A 19,620-nucleotide genomic window follows, 5' to 3' on the forward strand; every position below is an offset into this window, starting at 1 on the left:
TAGGTTGGTTTCTGGTAAGAGTTTTGGAGCATGCAGACAGATGCACTTTTCATGTCCTTATGTAGATTCTTGTCTGTATAGTTGAGAAAATAGAGGGCAGTATCTCTTTTTCCTTTTTCTATGGATGCCAATCCATATGGATAAGTTCAACCTGAACTATTCCCTCAAATCCCTGTCTGCAAATGTAATCATTTTAGGTACTTAGGGTTCTGTCCTAATTGGAGAGGACCACAATTCAGTCTACAGCACTAGACAAGAAGTCAACCATATTAGGATATGAATGAAGACACTCCAGAAAGAAGAAACAAAATTGGTTAATGTGCAGGAAGACCAAGTTTGAGGTATATGGGTAATTGAGCCTGGATATAAGGTAATGGTGAAGATAAATTAGAATGGAGGAGGCTAATTTCAGCTCAACAGAAGAACTGTGGTCTGAGAAGTGGATCAAACAACAAGGTAGAGAGGGTCAAGGTTCTTTGTCACTCCAAAGCCCATTTTCTTTACTGTTAGCTTATGCAGAGTGCAACATGAACAAGGCTATTGGAAAGGACAGATGCATCTGGGGAGAGCTGCCCTTGGGGACATCTAGGAAGAGTTCATGGAAGACAATAGCCTTGAAAATGAAAGAAACTGGGCTGAGAGGAGAGGCACAGAAGACAGGGAAGGAGGACCCTTGGATAGAAAAAGATAGACAGTGTCAGTGATGTCAAATTACCAGGATGATGCAAACTCCCCCAGGAGACAAGAGCTACTTCCAGGAACCCTTCAGAGGCACCTTCCAGAACAGGCCTATTCTACCTCATGTCCATAATTAGAGGGGAACCATTTGTCACTCTTGAACATCCACAAGGTGACCACTTACCCCAAGGCTGCCCTTTCAGATCCTGGGATTGGTTCATACTGTTGGCAATCGTCCTCAGAGATCCTGGCATCATCACAGTCATCCTCATCAGAGCCATCGAGGCAGTCGTTATCTCCATTACATACCAGGTGGCGTTTTAGGCAGCGACCTGAGCGATAGGAGGCTGAGGGGGCTTCCTAGACCATATTCCTCAACACCATTGGTTAGTCATGAGATTGGCCTACTTTTATCCTCCTACATGTCCTGTCTGCTGGCCCTTCCTCTTCCATCCTCCCAAGTTCTCTAGTTGTGTGCTGTATGTATCCCTTAGCTCAGGCCCACCCATCTCACATTCTCAAATCCAGCTTCCACATCAAATCCATCCTTCATCTTCTGAAATGCCAGTCTTCCCACACCACACTCTTACTCTATATCTGACAAGGGTTCCCATATTTCCAAAGGCCACAATCTGAACCCTTTAGCCTACCTTGTTTCAGGTTATCTTGGGGACTCATCACCCAACCTGTCTGTTTCTAAAGCCTTTATGCTACAAAGATTCTGGGACTATTATAAGACTTTGAATTCTCATTTTGTACATGCATTTTCCAAATCTCAGCTCAAATGTCATTTTAAGAACTGTCCTGAGTCCCTAAAGCATATTTGGATACTCCCTGCTAGAGAATTTCACACAATCCAATGGATATCCCATGATACTATAATTGACCTCTTCCAGACAGATTAGGACTACCTCAAGATCATGTACATTGCTTTTAATTTGCATGTTAACAGCAGATGGTACACTGACTCTGACTTGAGCATAATATGTACCTAGTAAATGTTTGTTTAATAAATGTAATCTATTAATTGCTATGAGTTACACTTTCCTAAATTAATCAAAAATGTATATAAATGAATCAAACTTGTAAGGGCTCACTCAGCAGTTAAGAATGTGTGTGTTGCTCTTGCATAGGACCTGAATTCAGTTCTGAGCACCCATATCAGTTGGTGGCTTATATCGGAGAGACTGTGACTCCAGCTCCAAAGGATCTGATGCCCTTTTCCGGCCTATCTGGGTACCTGTGCTAACACATGCATGTACTACCCTCCTACTCATACATACACATAACTTTTTAAAAAAACAAGAATTACCTTTTAAATTACATGGGTTGCTAGCTTGACTTAAAATACAGATTACTGGGCTCTTCGTTAGGAGTCGACACTGTAACCAACTCCCAAGTACTTACTTTGCATAGTGTGTTTGACTAGTGCAGCTGTTGTACTGGCATGCTACTCACCTGTCTCTCTGCACTGGAAATCCTGTCCACACTGTGCTTGCCTTAGACAAGGTGTGGGGCTGTGACAGCTGGCCTCATCCCAGAGAGCGCCACTGCAGATGGCTCCTCCAAACTTGCTTGGCTGCGAGAGGCTCCGGTGTCTGTACTAAATCAGATTGTGAACCAGACATAGTCTTGTCAATCAATCAGCCAAGATCTGTGTAGGCAGGTCTCAGCTCAGCATAAGGAATAACTGTTTGATGATTGAAAGCTGCCTTCAGGGCTGTCTTATAAGGGGACACATGAGCATGCACCGTGGTGGTGTTCAGACAAAGGTGGCACAGACATCAGCTGGAATTCCAAATGGGGATGCAAAGTATGGAATGAAAGGCTGGGCCGAGCACATTCTAAAGGTCCTCTTACATCTCTTCCCATAGTCAATCAGTTACAAGTGCTTATCTTTCCGGGTTCATGGCTTCCCTCCTCTGGATAGCCTTCCCTGACTTGATCATGTGCTCTTTATCTCCTCCGTCTTCCTTAGCACTTGTCAAATAAGATGATGACTTAGCACCTGCCTATTTGTCTACCATCTCTGTGAGGATTCACAGACTGAGATGGAGCAGGGATAAGAAATGAAGGAACGACAGCCTTAGGTGGCTTCACATGTTCGGGTACACTTTTAGAGGCCATTGCGGTTTTGCCTTTGCAGGTTTTAGAGGCCATTGCGGTTTTGCCTTTGTGGGTTTTTTTTTTTTCCTTTCTGGCCACAGCATCTCCTCTTTACTGGGTATACATCTATGTGATCCAGATAGGGGTAGTCTCCTTCCCTCCAGTCACAGAGGAAGATGGATAGGGCTGCCCATTTGCAATAACTGCTGCAGGGATTGTTCTTGACAACCTGCACCGATAATAGTTATCTCTATTGATTCTGCTTTGGGGAAAATGACATTTCTAGAAATTATAGGCATCAAGTAACTACATACCTACGGTGTAGGGAAATATGGAGATTAGAGAGGAGACATCATTCAATCCCTGACTGCAGTCTTGACTACAGATGAGTAAGTACTTGTTGATACAAGGTCAGGAAGTATTTAAATCCATGAAAATTTAGGGATCTAGAGCCTCATGATAAAAGCTTTGTGTAAAATGTACAGAGGTCAGATAATGGTGTAGAAGCAGGAGGCCAAAAACTAGGACACTGAGAGAAATGTGAGGTCTCATAGCCGCCTTCTAGAAGTTTAGAGTCCAGTTGAGATAAGATATGTAATAACACAAAGCACAGTGCATGGATAGCATCCATGGGCTGATTGGCAATGAAATGCTAAGCCCTGTAGCATTGCCCTTGACCTTGGCTCAGCAAAAGTCAGAAAGCAGAGATTTGAGCATATCTGAGTTGCTTCTTGAATCTATGAGTTTGCACAGATTTAAGTCTCAGCTCCGCCTTTCTCAGCGTTCAGCTTCCTGACAGAGGACAATGGCACCCACCCCGCACTTGTCTGTGAAAGCCAAATGAGACACTGTACCTATGTAAAGCATTGCTGTAGTAATGCAGGCATTATTGCAGTGCCTGGGACACGGAAAGCACTTGATAAATGGTGACTATTAATGCCATCACCATCCTTCCTGTAGTGTCTGCACTTGGAACAATGGCGTATGCCTCCAGGTTCATTTCCGTCCGTCCTCTGTTTACTAGGTGCCATCAAATAATGGAGGCCGTGGGTTGTAGGAAGGCAAGTGTCAATACTCCCTGGGGGACTTCTCTGTGCTGTTGCCTGTGGCTTATGTCATGAGAGCATAATTTCCTTTTCTATGTAATAGATAATGTTTCTCTCCAGAAGTTCACACTGTTTTAAGAAGAAGGATGTACAGGAAGATTGCAGGCAGACACAGTGGGGAGAAGGCACACAGAAAAGGAAGCAATGAGATGCAGCCATAGGCCAAGCACCGTTGGCAACCAGCAGCAGTAGCTGAGGCAAAGCACACATTCTTCCTTGGAGTCACCAGAAGGAGGTTGACACTGCTCACATATCTCTTCCTTTTTTTCTGCCCTCCAGGACCCAGACGACAAATGTCTGTTGTGTAAAGCTACTATGTTTGTAAAAACATGTTATTGTTGACTCAGGAGACTAATACATACCAAGAGGCATCTTGGCTCTTTATTACTAAGCCATCAAGCAGTCATTCCAGATGACCTCATCAGAGGACACTGGACCACCAAACAGACAGCATACACTGGCTGATATGAGGCTCCCAACACACACACAGTAGAGGACTTCGGTGTCTGTGTTCATTCAGAGATGATGCACCTATCCCTCAAGAGACTAAAGGCCCCAGGGAATTTAGAGGTCAGGTAGGGTGGGGGATGGGGGCATCCATGTGGAGACCGGGTGGGGTGGGGAGGAGGTGTGGGATGTGGAGCAGTCGGAGGGTGGATGGGGGGACAGGGAATGCAATATGAAGTGTAAAAATGAATTAATTAAAAATAAAAGAGAGACATCTTGGCTCTTTATTACTAAGCCATGTAGCAGTCATTCCAGATGACCTCACCAGAGGACAAATGTTGTCTAGGACCCAGAAAGCTCCATGGAGCGTCAGTGTGTCTGCTTCATGGTGGCTATTTTCCTGTGTCACAACATGGACACTTTCATTAGCCACATCTCAGAATATCTTATAAACAAAAACAAGGAAGGCATTTACAAGCCTCACTGCCACCCAGGTACCTGAGGTTTCCAAACACCTATATTCAGATCTGGTGTCTCCCTAAAGCCCCCACTGCTCTAGGGAGTCCCCTAGACCTATAGTCCCCACTGCTTATTTCCCATTGATACCTAACACACAAATCAGATGGGTGACACCCTGAGATGCTCCTACGTGGCTTACCTTTTTGTCCTGACATGGAAAACAATCTGTCCATTGTGACCATTCACTCATCTGACAGTCAACTGGTTCCGGGGTCACAGCTCTGGTGACCCGCCTAAAAAGAGATATAAGACTCTGCATCAATTTTAAGGTTCAAAAACGAAAGCAAAAGAGAAACTTGAACATACTTTCCTCATGGTTGAAGCATGCTTTGTCAGAAATGAACAGAGAGCATGTGTTATACTCCCATTAAAGGTTGATATGGTACTGGAGGGTTTAAATAAACTACTGAGGCAGGCAGTTTACAAGAACAGGCTAGCCCAGCATGGCTGGAGCTGAACACACCCCTTTCCCTACAAAGCAGTTGGTCTCTCTGCCCTCACAATACATCCTGGAACTAGAAATGGGCCAAACTGGTTTTAGTTGTAGACACAGTCAGGCAAACTGTGTTCTCAGAATGAATTTTTACAGGATTATACATGACTGCATATGCATGATTAAACCTGTGGAATGCAAGACAATGTCTGCACACAAGTCCCAAATTTCTACCTGTCAATCAACAGTTATAAGAGTAGAAACCACCAAACCCTGCCTCTAGCAAACTGCCTTCTCAAACTTGTAAAAAGATGCCATGGGACGTATCTTGGGGCTCTTCGGCAATCATGCTGAGCCTGCTATGAGTAAAATCCTTCACTACATTCCTAGTTGTGTGTACTTCCATTCTTTGAATAGATGCCAAGAGCCTGGGATACAGCCAGTCCATATAACACGCACTATCAACCTGATTCCTTTACAACCTTATCAATGTCAAATAGCTCAAATGATTATCATTTTAGAGTATGAGTCCTCAGAGTGACTGAAACGAAGAAACGTCAGCGGTTAGACACAAATTGAGACCAGGGTTCGGCTTCAAAGACTTATGGTACTTAACATCTCTAACCTGTTGCCTCATTGGTAAAACTACATTAAAATAACATTACCCAACGTAGTTGCTGAAAGTACATAAAAATATTTATAAAATGTTTCTAAAACTTGTCTTTAAGTACGTGCCGCAGTATTACCTAGACCCCTTCATTTGATCTTTATAATCATCCTAGGAGGTAAATATCATGTCTCTATTTCATTTCACTCGAGACAGAATCTACAGTTATATTTAAATTGAACTTCTCGGCCTCCCAAACTAAAAAAACAAAAACATTTGGCCTTAAAGTCACGGGGCCTGGCTGAGGATGTCGTTTGGTGGTAGAGGGTTTGCCTCTCATGTTCAACCACAAGCACTCACAAAAGGCCGCCAGCTCCAAGAACTGGTGATAGATTCCTATACCAACTAAAGTGAGTGGTTTGATTTAGAACACAAGCGACTGCTCTTCCTCCCATCAACCATCATGCTCCTTTGTGCTCCTTCCCGTTTCCCACAGAATCTGCTTATAACTGCACTGAAGCCCAAGCCCCTGCCCCTGCCCCTGCCCCTGCCCCTGCTCCTGCCTAGCCACAGCTTGTAGCTCAAGATTCTCACTGGGCTCATCTTGACATAAAACCTTCTGCTCATTCAGTAAGGAGCCCACTATCTTCACTCTGCTTTATATCCAGATTTTATTCCGTGGAGGTCACTCTGAACTCTCCTCTAGGTGTGTTTTCCTCATCGTGCCTACCGAGAGAACCTGGTTGCTGTCCCAGTGCTCAACTCATAGGTATCTCTCCGTATCATCACAGCTAGCAATGCTGGAAGGAGAAGTTTTCTGACAACCATACAATTTTGCTGATTTTTTTAAAAATATATCTTCTCAATGTTTAATTAGCATGCTTGCAATATTGGTGAAATTCTTGTCTCCACCAGAGGCTAAATCCTTGGAATTCAGGTCCTGTCTCCATTGCTACTGAATTCCTTCTATCATAGATAGACTCATGGTAGACATTCAGAAAGAACTGAAATGGGAAAAAAAGGAGAAAGAGAAGGAGGAAGATGAGGTGGATAGAGGGATGGAGGGAGGAGACAAAGAGGGAGGGAGGAGGGACAAGGGCAGAGAGGGAAGGAAAAAAATAAAGCCTATTTCTGGGTAATGGACAGTGACATTTTTAAGAGATTTGTTTGAATCTGATTCCTAGTTAGAACTAAATTAAATAATCTTGACATATAGAAATACTGACAGCTCAAAGTTTGAGCCATGAACCTTTTTTTTTTTTTTTCTGATATGCTCTCCAAAAATAAAAGAATGTTTTGGAGAAATGTGGAGAGAATTTACAGGCCAAAGATTTGGAGGTTGAAGAGGTCTTGCATTAGCCATGTACCTCACTGGAGAACTGTCAAGATAATGTCACTGTAAGTCCCCAGCCTGAGCTGTGATGTCACAATGGATAGAAACAGTAAAGCCAGGCAGAGCTGAAAGCAGGAGCCCAGACAGCAGTGCCACACTGCTGTAGCTTCTAGAGCTCATGACATGATGTCTAGACAGAGGCACACAGTAATGCAATCACAGAGGCCAGACGCTGAAGGAGCATCAGGACCACCATTAAATCACCTCTAGCCAACATGAACAATACTCTCCCATCATTTTAATGAATTTTTAAGTGTAGTTCATTTTTGATGATTATACAAGTAATGTAGTCACATTAAAGAAAGTATAATGACAATTATAAAAATATTATTTCAAATCTTACCACCATTAATATTTTATTATATTTCTTTCCATTATATTTCCATATTATAGTTGGGGGCATACTGGATATCATGTTGTATATCTTGATTTTTTTGCACTTAATACAGAAGAGATATAAAGTATTTATGACTGTGTATTGCTTTACTACCCTACAATAAGAGATACCTGAGCTCTGTGTTTTCTGAATTATAGGTTATTTACTGGCGATATGTCCTGTAGAATGGGGTGGATGATTTTAAAGCTTACAACACATATTGCCAAATACCTTTCCCAGGGAGTTCTATCCATTTTTAAATTACATAATGCTTATAGTTTGTTGTGGTTCGTGCCTCAAAGTTTTCCTATGGTGGAGACTGAGTCCCCAGCAATGTACGGTTGAGATGGGGGAATCTCTACGCAGTAGAAGCTACCGAACAGTGTTACATCATGGAACACCATCCTTATGAAGCGATTACTGTTGGTCTCTCATTGGCTGGTCCTGTGAAAATGGGTTGTTATGCAAGGAGTGGCCTAGCTATTCACTCTCCAGCCTCTTGCTTTCCACTTTACCATGTATTCTCTTCTACAATATGTTTCTACCATGATGCCATCTGCCACAGTGTGGCTGAGCCAGAGACCATCACCAGAGCCAAGAAATGCCAGCAGTGTACTCTAAAACCTCCAGGACTGCAAGTGAAATAATCCTCTCCATCAAATGCCTAGCCACACATCTTTGTCTGCAGCAGTGCAAACTGAATCAGTGACAGTGAAGGAGGTTCCAAGAATTCTGTGGCCTATGAAATCTTGGCAAATAGTTCCAATGTATCTCCCAGCCAGTGAGAACCTGCTCGGTCAGGAAGTGCCTTAATCTGGAGTACCAGAACTCAGGAGCACATGAGTCTAGTCTGGGTTTGCTTCTAACTGGCTTGCTACTATTAGCAAGTCACTCTGAATGACTTAGTTTTCTTCACTTATTGGTACAACACAAGTCAAATGGCACTGCTGCACACCTCTCCAAAGTTAATTCTCTAGTGTACCAGTTTTTAAACTATGTATTGGGGTGGAGGGCAGGGAAAAGAAAAGTTCCACAGTCTAATTCTTTTCAATAAACAGCCTACAATGTGCCATCCACGCACATTTAAAATGCCTGCTAATGTTTGGGGTTCTGCACTTTACTTTGCTCATCCCATTGTTTCCCCCAATTATGTTGAACTCAGACCATTTTTCACACATCTGTAAGACTATTGAAAACAACTGAAGAAACACTGAGATAACAGAAGTTTAGAGTCCGTCAAGCACACATCTGATCCCAGGTTCTGCCACTCACAACTGAAAACACAGAGAGCAGCTCAGTGAACTTCTGCATGTAGACTGAGATCATGTATGGAACCCTGTGCAGCAGCCTAGGACACATGCCAGTGTCTTCTATCCTCTCTACTCAGCCATGTACAAACCTCTCCATCCTCATCAGAAACCTGCCGTGTCCAGGGCTGTGGATCACTGAGATACTGTGTGTGTGTGTGTGTGTGTGTGTGTGTGTGTGTGTGTGCGCATGCATATGTATATGTATGTATGTACACATGTAAATAAGTATGTGCATGTATGTCTATATGTGTCTGTGAATGTGTACCTCTGTGTGTGTATATATGTACACATGTACATAAGTGTGTGTATGTGTATATGTGTGTGCATGTGTGTACATGCATGTATGCGTGTATATGTATGTATGTCCACATGTAAATAAGTGTGTGCATGTGTGTCTGTATGTGTCTGTGAGTGTGTATCTCTCTGTGTGTATGTATGTACACATGTACATAAGTGTGTACATATGTTTATGTGTATGTGTATGTGTGTGTGTGTGTGTGTGTGTGTGTGTGTGTGTGTGGTGAGTATGGGTATGTACATGTGCAAGCCAGAGTCAGTATTAGATGTCCTCCTGACTTGCTCTGCTGGTCTCTCTGAATCTGGTACTCACTGATTGGCTAGCCTGGCTGCCTAGCAAGCCCCAGGGATCCACCCATTTCTACCTTCTGGCACAGGAATTACAGCCATGTTCTACCGTGCTCTTTTTTCATCTGCAGTGTTGGGGGTCCAAATTCAGATCCTCCTGTGGTGTGGCAGGCACTTCTCTGACTGAGCCATCTCCCCAGCTCTCACCTACTTTTAAAGTAGCTTGGTATGTTAAAAAGTTTAAAATCCAGTTGAATATACAACCAGAAAGTCAAATGTTTGACCCCAGAATGTAGTCACCTCAACAACTTAAAAACCAAACTAATTAATTAGCTACTTACTTACTTTAGCATAGTAAGTCAGAAAGCCTATCTGATATTACAAGAGGCCACCCTAATACACAGGCTCAGCTTATAGTTAAAGCTTAGAGTCAAAGTCACTAATGATATAATCTTGAGCTAATCCATTCAATTACACAGGGATTATATCATGAGATGAAGATGTCTTAAATGTGGCTTTGAAACTGCTCCATCACCAGCATCCTCCTCATTGCTAAGCTCACTAGAGAGCTTTCCAACTTCATCTGACTCTCCCTGTGTTAGCCTCTCGAAGCTTCCTTCTCCCGACCTCCTCAACACAACCTCTACTTGGTCTCTCACTCAGTGACCAGTCCTTTAAGGTCTCTAAGAACACGAGTTCTTCAGAACAAAGCCTTGCCTTTGTTTTCTGTCCTTGCTTTTCTTATCCTTGAGGAGCCGAGATTCATGCCACCAGCATCAGATGCGATCCACATGAATGTTTGTTTTCTAAGTTTAGAGCTCCACCCTGCACTGACCTCTGCCCACCCTTTCTGTTACCAGGCTCCCCACTTCACATCCCGCTCCTTAGCCCAGGACAGAGAACATAATGGTTCTAGGTTGAACCTCTTCATTTTAACCAACTTCTTTCTCAATTTTACCCCGTCATTAGTGGAACCACCAACACATCCAAGTTCTCAGACTGGGTTCCTGGCAATGATCTTTAATTCCCTTCCTTCTCTCAGCTTCTCAGCCAAATTTTTTAGAAATCTCTGTCAACTTTGCCATTAAATTGTATCTCACGTTTCCCCTGTTCTACTCACCTCAGTACCCACCATGCTAATGTAGGATCCCATAATGTCACCAGATCCTTTTATGACCATTGGGGGGGGGAGTTCTATTTCTTTCTCATTTTCTAATATATATATAATATATATATGTATATATACACAATTATATGATATATATTAGAACATATATTAGAAATATGTATATACAATATATATACAATATATATTGTATATTAGAATATATATTAAATATATATATATACATACACACACACACACGAGTTCTTCTAGTGAGAAACCATGCAATATTTCTCATTTATAAGATTTATTTTACTGGACATAAACTCTAATGCCCCTCCCTATCCTGTCCATGACTCTGTGATACAGACTCCTCCCACCATTTTGATATTTATCCATGCTGCAACTCTCTGCATTTCAGCCTACCTCCTTCAGTCCACGTTCATCACAAACTACTTCCCACAACAGGAGCATAACACCTGCTGATCTCTCCACGGTGCCCTCTTCACTCAGCTTCTCCCAAGCTTCACATCTCAGTGTAGATCCTTCCTCTGCAGAGAATGGCATCCCACCAATTTATCTTTAGATCTCTTTCTCTCTGTCAGCGCATTCTGTTGACTCCTTCGTAGAAGTCTTCACAATTTTAAGTGAAACTTTGTGTTTACCTGTTTGCCGTCTGAGTCCATGACTTGCTTTCCTATTACTGTGCTATGACACCATGACCCAGGCAACTCATAAAAGAAAGAGTTTATTGGGCTCACAGTTTCAATGAGTGAGCCATGACTATAATGGCAAAGGCATGGAGAATAGCAGGAGGGGCAGGCAGGCATAGTGCTGGAGCAGTAGCTCAGAGCTCAACATCATGATCCACAGACATGATGCATGGTGTGGGCTTTGAAAATCTCCAGGTTGCCTTCAGTGACATAGCTCCTCTAACAGGGCCATACCTTCTAACATTTCCCAAGCAGCCTACCAACAGGGGACCAAGTATTCAAACACATGAGCCTAGGAGAACCATTCTCATTCAAACCACCACAGCCTGTAAATTACAGGAGGATCGGGATATCATTTGCTTATTTTACTAACTAGCAATATATCTAACTGCTGTATCTAGGATATTTACTTACCAAATAAAGAACAAATGAATGATACAAACAAGTATCTGCAAGTCACATAAAATTCCACACACAGGTTTAGTTCCAAGCATGTACAGGCTTTTCTGCATCATTCATGCCAGTGCTATTGGATGCATCGCTTAGAGTTAGTTACTCTGAATATCAATCTCTATATTACTGTGACTCACTTTTGAGTCACAGCCACCCAATTGCATATGCTAATTAGAAAACCACATTAATCCCAGTCATCTTGATGACTGCTGAGAACATTCACATGGCTCTGGCCCAGACACTTGGGCAAACACACTTTGATACCCATAATGGCAATAAAATAAAAAGAAGAAGCATGATTGACACTTCCTTGGCATCTGCGACATGAGGGGTCTATTAAAGGAGTGATGACTCTACTGGATCCTTAGGGGATATTTGTCCTCCCTCTGGCATTGAGGTCTTCATCTACATTTCTCCAGTCCCCCTGACAAATTCTGGATTTTGTCAGTATAAATGATAGGATGGAACTCTTTGAGTTATCTTAACTCCAAGTTAAACCTATGACTTGCTTATCAAAGCAAGAGGTATTTATTTCTGAAGAGATAGTTTGTTTTATTTTCTTGATGTGAGGGACTGCTCTGGTGCTAAGGTTGGTTCAGAGGCTAGAAGGCTGCCTGTGCTACCACACATCTCTGTGGAATGAGCCAAATTACTCTGTTCTTCCATGGTCTTCAATTCAAATAATACAAAAGCAAGTTTAGAAAGATACAGTGACAATTAAATTCACCAAAGCTCATGAAGTGCCTGGTGAGAAAGCTTGTTGCCAAAAGTCTCTGCCTCGCTCCCTGGCACTCAGATTTTCTCTGTAACACGGGTTGATTAAACTAAATAAAATGTTAAATCTTGTGTAATTCCACCATTTTCAGAACAAGAATTAAAAAAAATCATTATGATAAATGTCAAAGAAAGTTTTACAGATGAAATAATAATATTAGAAGTGATATACTATCATTTGAACATAGGCTGTGGGAAGTTTGTGCTATACATTACAAATCTTACAGAGAAACAACAAAAATAAAGTGGACTAGTTACTCTATCCATTTAAAATTATAAGATGCTAATTTTAAAAGATGGTCTCAGAAAAAGAGCAATACAGAAGCAAGATGTAGGACCAGTAAGAAATAGGAAGATGATGTACTCAAAGCCACCCTCCACCAATAATTACATTCAATGTAAGTAGCCTAATTATTATGTCTAAAAGACAGAGGCTGGGCTGGAGTGATAGCTCATTTGAAACAGTGCCTGTCTGTTTGTATAATATCCCAAGTTCAACATAGAACTACCAATATAAAAATAAAATAAAGTAATAATAATGATGATGATGATGATGGATAACTAACTAACTCCTTTAAAAAAGATAGAAATCATAATTAGTCTAAATAAATAAAGCAAAGTCATCTTGGTCTACATGGTGATACATTTTAAAAATATGGCCATATAAATTAAAATAAATTATTAGATAGTCATTTGCTTTGCAAACACAAGCAATCAGCAAACAAGAACGACTACATTACCATTAAACAAAATAAGCTACAAATTAAAAATAATCATCTAAGACAATAAAAGCGTTTCTCAGTGCTGAGAGGGATGATCATCAACAAGAGAGTCCTGTGATGTGGCCCATCTTAGTCGTCTGTGGTACTGGGTCCAGGATCACTGAAGACATTGCTGAAGCTTACCCTCTGGATATGTCTGTGAAAAATCCTTCCAGGGAAACACAAGTGAGAAGAAAAGGCCAATCAAGAATGTATGTGAAACCGTCCTATGGGCTGTAGGCCCTGACAGAGGTAAAGGTATAAAATAAAGAAGCCAGACAAGAGCAGACATTCCCATCTCTGCATCCTCTCTGCCATGCACTGAACCATCCTACTCCCCTTGATCATACAGACCCTGCTGTGATGTACTGAAGTGCACCCACCCTGTCCCGTGAGTGCATGTGTGAGTGTGTTTAATGACAGCTTCAAAAGACACATACTGATGGAATTGAAACAGAGATAGGCAACCCACAAGAACAGTTGAATATTGTCTGCCTCTCTTAGTGATAAAAGAAAGTGCTGAACATTTAGGCCACAGGCTGCCCAGCTAGACTTGATTGATTTAGATGTGTACTGAACAACATGGAATATCTACTAATGCTCTATTATTAGCCCTATTAATATTATTATTATTAAAAGAAATCTTAATAAATTGAAAGAGTTTCAAATTTTAAATAAGCCTTATAAATAACACAAACCAGAAATTATTACTTATATAAAACATGTACTAGAAAAAATCACTGATTTTGCCACTAACTACAACAGCCTTCCATGGCTTTAGGATTTTATACTTATACAACCCTATTTCTATCAAGATACATGAAAAGCAAATGTTAATCACAAGCTTACAAAGTAAATGTGTACTGTTAGTTAAACACTTGCATGCACATGTGCAGGCACACCACACTCACAAACACACTCATCTTCTGTATTAAGGCTCTTGTGGAATTTTGTTTGGGGAGAAAAAAACAAGCGCTGTTGCTAAAAATACAGCCGAAAGTTGAAGACTCTAATTGATCTGGATAAATCTAGAAGACCCATGCCAATTTGGCACATTATAAATTTCTTCTTTCTGATTGCTGTCAACCATCCAAACAAATGAGAAAACCAACAGTAACAATGGTCCCAGCCTCGCCTGAGAGCAGCTCATGGTGAGTGCTTGCTAAGTGGGGGCATTGTCCCATTGTGTTAGGAACTTGCAGGCATTTAATTCCTGACCTTATTTTCCTCCCTTTTCACAAGTGAGTAAGATGAAGCTCTGAACAGTTATGTAATTTGCTCAAGATCAAATAACTATTAATAGTGAATGCCAGCACCGGGATTTGAACCCAGGAGAATGATTTTTTTTTTTCCTGTAACTTTCTATTTTGAAAACCAACGTCAGAGGCACTGGCAGTGAGCACCATGATTTCTCCCTCAGCACTTTGTAAAGCACTGAATTGGATCTCTCTGCCTTAACGTGAAATTTGCCTCTTCACTGAACTGTCTTGTTTGATAAGTTCATCAAACATCAAGACTCTGTTCGTTTTCAGAAAGGATTACGATGATAAGCTTTTATAATTGAGAGTATCTCAGGTGAGATTTTCTCCACCACCGACCTCTGGCCTCTGTCTTCTAATTATTACTAGCGATGAATTTTATGATGTTCCAAAACTGTATTTGTTTTAAATACAAGCTACAGATTATCTACTTGTAAAACATGTTTCCCCTTCTGAACTGTTACTTTAAGGGAATCTCTCTTACTGTAGCATTTAATCTAGTGGTCCTCAACTTTCCTAACGCTGTAACTCCTTTAATACAGTTCCTTACATTGCGGTGATCCTCACTGAAAAAAAATTATTTTTGTTACTACTTCATAACTACAATTTTGCTACAGTTATAAATCATAATGTCGATCTCTGACATGCAGGATATCTAATATGCATCCCCCGTGAAAGGGTCATTTAACCCCTGCAAAGGGGTCGGGACCCACAGGTTGAGTATCACTGATTTAAGCAATCATGATTCAAAATTAAATCAACTAATAAGAATTTGAATAAAATAACTCTATTTTAAACTTCCAATGTTTGAAAGGCAGAGAATGCTTAAAGGTTAGATTCAGGTTCTGCTTAAGTACAATAAAATATTCAATAGTGGGATATAAATATATGTAGTCAGGTTGGAAATCTTAGAAAAATAGAAAAGGCAAAATGTAAGACATGGGAAAAATGTTACTTCTGCTGTCTCCTCAAAGCAAAGTTTTAGAATGACATGGCCACATCTCTCTGTAGTGTCTTGTTCTCACCCACAAAATATTTATATCTATATTATCTAAATATATCCCCCCCAATCAATGTAAAGTGATATTTTTTATTTTTTACTATTTTCTCTTATAGCTGACAAAGTTACTAAAGAGATTAACTGTCTCAAAATGCTTGACAAAAATGCTCCATATTAAATGCCTACTAAATATAGAGGACATTTTAAATCCAGGATTTTATTACATCTGCATCAACTGTTGTAGAAGAGGTATTATGAGTCTCTGTCTATAGACAGGAAAACTGAGAAATAAGAGAGATTAAACGATGTGGTCTGTGTCACCCCACTGCTGAGTGGAAATTGGTAGCTGGCCGATCAGATTATTACTAGCTGGCTTTTCCTCTGTTCCACTCCTCCACTGGATTAGAAGAAGTTATCTTCCATGCCAACACAACCCACTGCCAACATCACTGAGTCTTAGACCCCCAGCAGAGGACCCCAGTTTTGTGAAGATCCAAAGCCCACTTACTGGTTCACCTTCTCTTGTGCTGTTACCCCAGGGTGCCATGCCATCAAAGACAAGCCAAAGAAAGCAACTGCAAACATCTCATCCAGAAGTCACCATCTAGCATCTATGTAAAAGAAGCGAATAGCCTACTTTAGAAGCTATAGATATCTCCAGGCTGGAACCCAAACTGTCTACCGGATGTTTAAAATGGTCAGAGCTCAGTTCCCATTCAGTGTGATTAACTAGTAACCAAGGTATTGATTAGTCAAACACCTTCAAAATGGCTCTAAGTCCTTTAGCCCTTTTTTAAAAAAAATGTCCACGTGGCTAAGGAAAGGTGATGTTTAACTAAAATCAGTTCAGTGAAGAGTTTTGTTTCCAGAGAGACACAGGTGCTTTTGCAGGAACCCCAGAATCTTCTAATGGCTCTTGGAGCTTCTAAAGTCAGAGGAATCTGTTGTTGAAGATAGTAGCGAGGCATAAGGCTCATTTGGTATAGAAGCTCAGATGCAAGCATCCAGGAAGGAGCAGGGATGCTAACAGTTACAGAGAGGTTCTGCCATAGATCACCAAACATCTGGAGCCTGAGACTACATGTGATTCACTGGACTTTCTACTTTCAATACAAACACTGAGCATCATCAAGATTCATTCTATTTATGTCTCAAGGGGACCAGATGTCTTAAATATACATCTTCAGAAACTCTCTCTGGAATTATTATGCCAGTCATAGCCAACACATCTGCACTAAAGATGCCATACCTGGATATAACCCCCTACTCTTCCAGATGCAAAGTAAATCAAGTAAATGGAGATGGACAGAAAATAGATAAGCAAATAGCCAACAGCCATTAAATACTACTATGTGACAGGTACTTCATGCCTCTCCTTCTATTTAATCTTCAATCAAAGACGTCTGCCACATGAAAATTACTAAGTCCATATTGCCACGGATGAAGTGAGAGCTCAGATCAGAGAACTAACTAGCTCAAGGGTGTACAGCTGCCTTGGGATGTTTGGAGCAGTGTAGCTTTGCCTTGGTAGGATCAGCCAGTTGCATCATTACTGATCTCAATGGGGAGACACACTGACTAGCTTGAATGTCTGAGAAACGTGCTTCTGATTCGTATGTGGAAACTTCAGAAAGGCATCAAACAGCCACTCCCTTCCTCTCCTCAGAGGTGTAGGCAAAACTTGGCAGATGTGAGCACCCGTTCTGAAAGTCAGAAGGATCCTAAGACTGTGTCTCTGTTTCGCACGTCTCTTCAGTTTTGATTCCTAAGTCTCCTTCGCCTCAGTTTTCCCCTGCGTATACATCATTTGAGATCTTTCTTTTCTTCTTTTCCCACAAGAAATCAAGTTGGCCTTTTCCATGCTGTGGCAGCAGATATAGAGATGGAGATGTTACATCTGATCACCTCTGAATTGCTCAGGGTAGTGTATCTGGACCTCACCTTTCTCCTCACTCCTGACATCCAGTGTATAACAAAGTTCCTATCTCATTCATGCAGAGTCCCCTGGAACTGGAACTCAGGGTCCCCAACCATTTCCATAGACTTCTTCATGGGGAACATACCTCCCCCAGCACCATCTTCTCTAGTAAGGGTGACATTGCCCTCCAAAGGCCACCTGGCAATGCCCAAGGATGCTTGTGATTGCCCCATGGGGTAGGGATATGCTACTGGCATCCAGTGAATAGAGGTGAAGCTGTTACTAAATGTCCCACAATGCACAGAGGTCCCCACTACAGAGAAACATAACTAACCAAAGTGTCAATAATGCCTGTGAGGTACTACAAGAGTCTGGCCTGCCTTCTTCTTCCCTGAACTCCTGGGTCTCTCTTCCTTTTATATGTGTAATGATGGCATGTTCTGTTAGACTCATTGTCTCCTCAGTTCAACCTACAGACCCCTTGCCTTCCTCCCACTTTATCATAGTAGTGATCTTGCTCATCTTGACTCTTCCATCAGAACCATCTCTAGCCATCACTCCCAGTCGTATCAAAGCCAGGTCCATCGCGCACATCTGTCATAAGGCTGCAATTAGAAGTTGTTGCCTTGTTATCTCATAAACATGGCAACAGCACTTTTAATTTTTCTCCTATTATTTCCTAGAGTGTGGAGGCTCTCTGGAAAGTAAGCCTTACATTAGTGTAAGCTCAGCTTCTGATTCTTCCTTATAATCTCTCATGTCACTTAGTATTGGATCTTCCACAAGAGCCATTGATCCATGGCTAATCAAGCGATCTTTTAAAATAGATGGCTTTCACAGTACTTACATTTATCATTTCTATCTTCAAAACAATTGTCTTTATTATTTCAGTGTGTGTGTGTGTGTGTGTGTGTGTGTGTGAACATGGACACATGCCACAGCACATGTGTAGAGATCAAAGAACAACTTTCATTCTTTCCATCATGGATCCTGGAGGGTCAAGTCAGGCCTTTCACAGCGAGCTCTTTTATGCACTGGACCATCTTGCCAACCCCCTCAAAATGATTTTGAAAGCCCTCTGGAAGTCAGAACTGTAGAGTACATGCTCTGTGCCTGCCACCTCTCAGAAGCATAATCCTCACAGAAATCTTCCAATGCCAAAAGTATTGATACAATACTAATTAGTATTGATTCAACCGACGATGAAGACACCAAGATTTAGAGGGCGTAAACTGATTGGCTACAGTCCTGAGTCTGAGTCATGGATGCAGAATCTTGCCCATTACTGAACCTGAGACTGTTTGGATCTAGTTGTGCAACTACAAAGTGCCACGTCAGGCTAAGGCTAGATCCTCTAGCGCCAACTCTAGAGCCCCACCTCTTATGCATTAGCAGAAATGAATATCATTTCTAGGGACAAAGGAGTCAATATAAAACAAGTGCAAATGAAAGGAAAAGACAGATTCTAGACTGTATGTAAACTCAGCACTGAAAAAGCTGAGGCAGGAAGATTAAAATTCCAAAGCAAGCCTTGGATATATAAAGAGATCATATCTCAAGAGAGCTGAAGGAGGTCAATGGAACTGTGCTATACCTCTATGAGAAAGTGTGTGTTGAGCACTGGCGTGGTGACACCCATCTGCTCCAGCCAAAGTTTTCTAAGATAAATGGGGAAAAAGGCAAAAATAACAACAACAGCAACAACAACAACAAAAAAATCAGCAAAACCTGTTAGGTTTGCATATTCGAATTTCACCTTAATTATAGCATCTTGCTGTCAGTGATCATTGTAAACTGCTATGCAGAAGCAACAGCAAGATAGTAATTCATTTTGAAAATGTATTGCTGCCTGTCTTACAGAAACACTCTTCACTATAGAAATCAGCCTGTGAGTTATGGCCTCAGAACAGAGCATGCATGCCCTGTGCTGCCTCGTGCACGACCATGACACCTGGGCTTGCGCTTTCCAGGGTGCACTTTCAGAAGTTCTCCACAATTCCCATGCTGGACCTGTAGTGTGCACAATCACATAGGAGATCTGACTCTGCAATCCTAATGTGAAAGGAAGCAGTTCCCT

The 19,620-nt window shown here is 41.5% G+C and overlaps 1 protein-coding gene across 2 annotated transcripts in view; it reads right to left on the minus strand.

The window, feature by feature from the left end:
- The window catches only part of C8a (complement C8 alpha chain), a 66,234-nt gene that overhangs the window by 37,223 nt on the left and 9,391 nt on the right, over positions 1-19,620 (minus strand). Inside the window, exons 1-4 of one of the 2 annotated variants that reach the window (XM_031376824.1) lie at positions 11,793-11,874; positions 4,996-5,089; positions 2,137-2,281; positions 863-1,010 (exon numbers count right to left, since the gene is read on the minus strand). In XM_031376824.1, the coding sequence (XP_031232684.1) occupies positions 863-1,010; positions 2,137-2,281; positions 4,996-5,089; positions 11,793-11,872 (467 nt within the window). In that variant the 5' untranslated portion in view covers positions 11,873-11,874. Of the gene's footprint in view, positions 1-862; positions 1,011-2,136; positions 2,282-4,995; positions 5,090-11,792; positions 11,875-19,620 lie in introns of those variants that run through there. The other variant, XM_031376825.1, reaches the window with a different exon arrangement.

Source organism: Mastomys coucha, unplaced genomic scaffold (assembly GCF_008632895.1).
Source record: "Mastomys coucha isolate ucsf_1 unplaced genomic scaffold, UCSF_Mcou_1 pScaffold18, whole genome shotgun sequence".
Taxonomy (NCBI): Eukaryota; Metazoa; Chordata; class Mammalia; order Rodentia; family Muridae; genus Mastomys; species Mastomys coucha.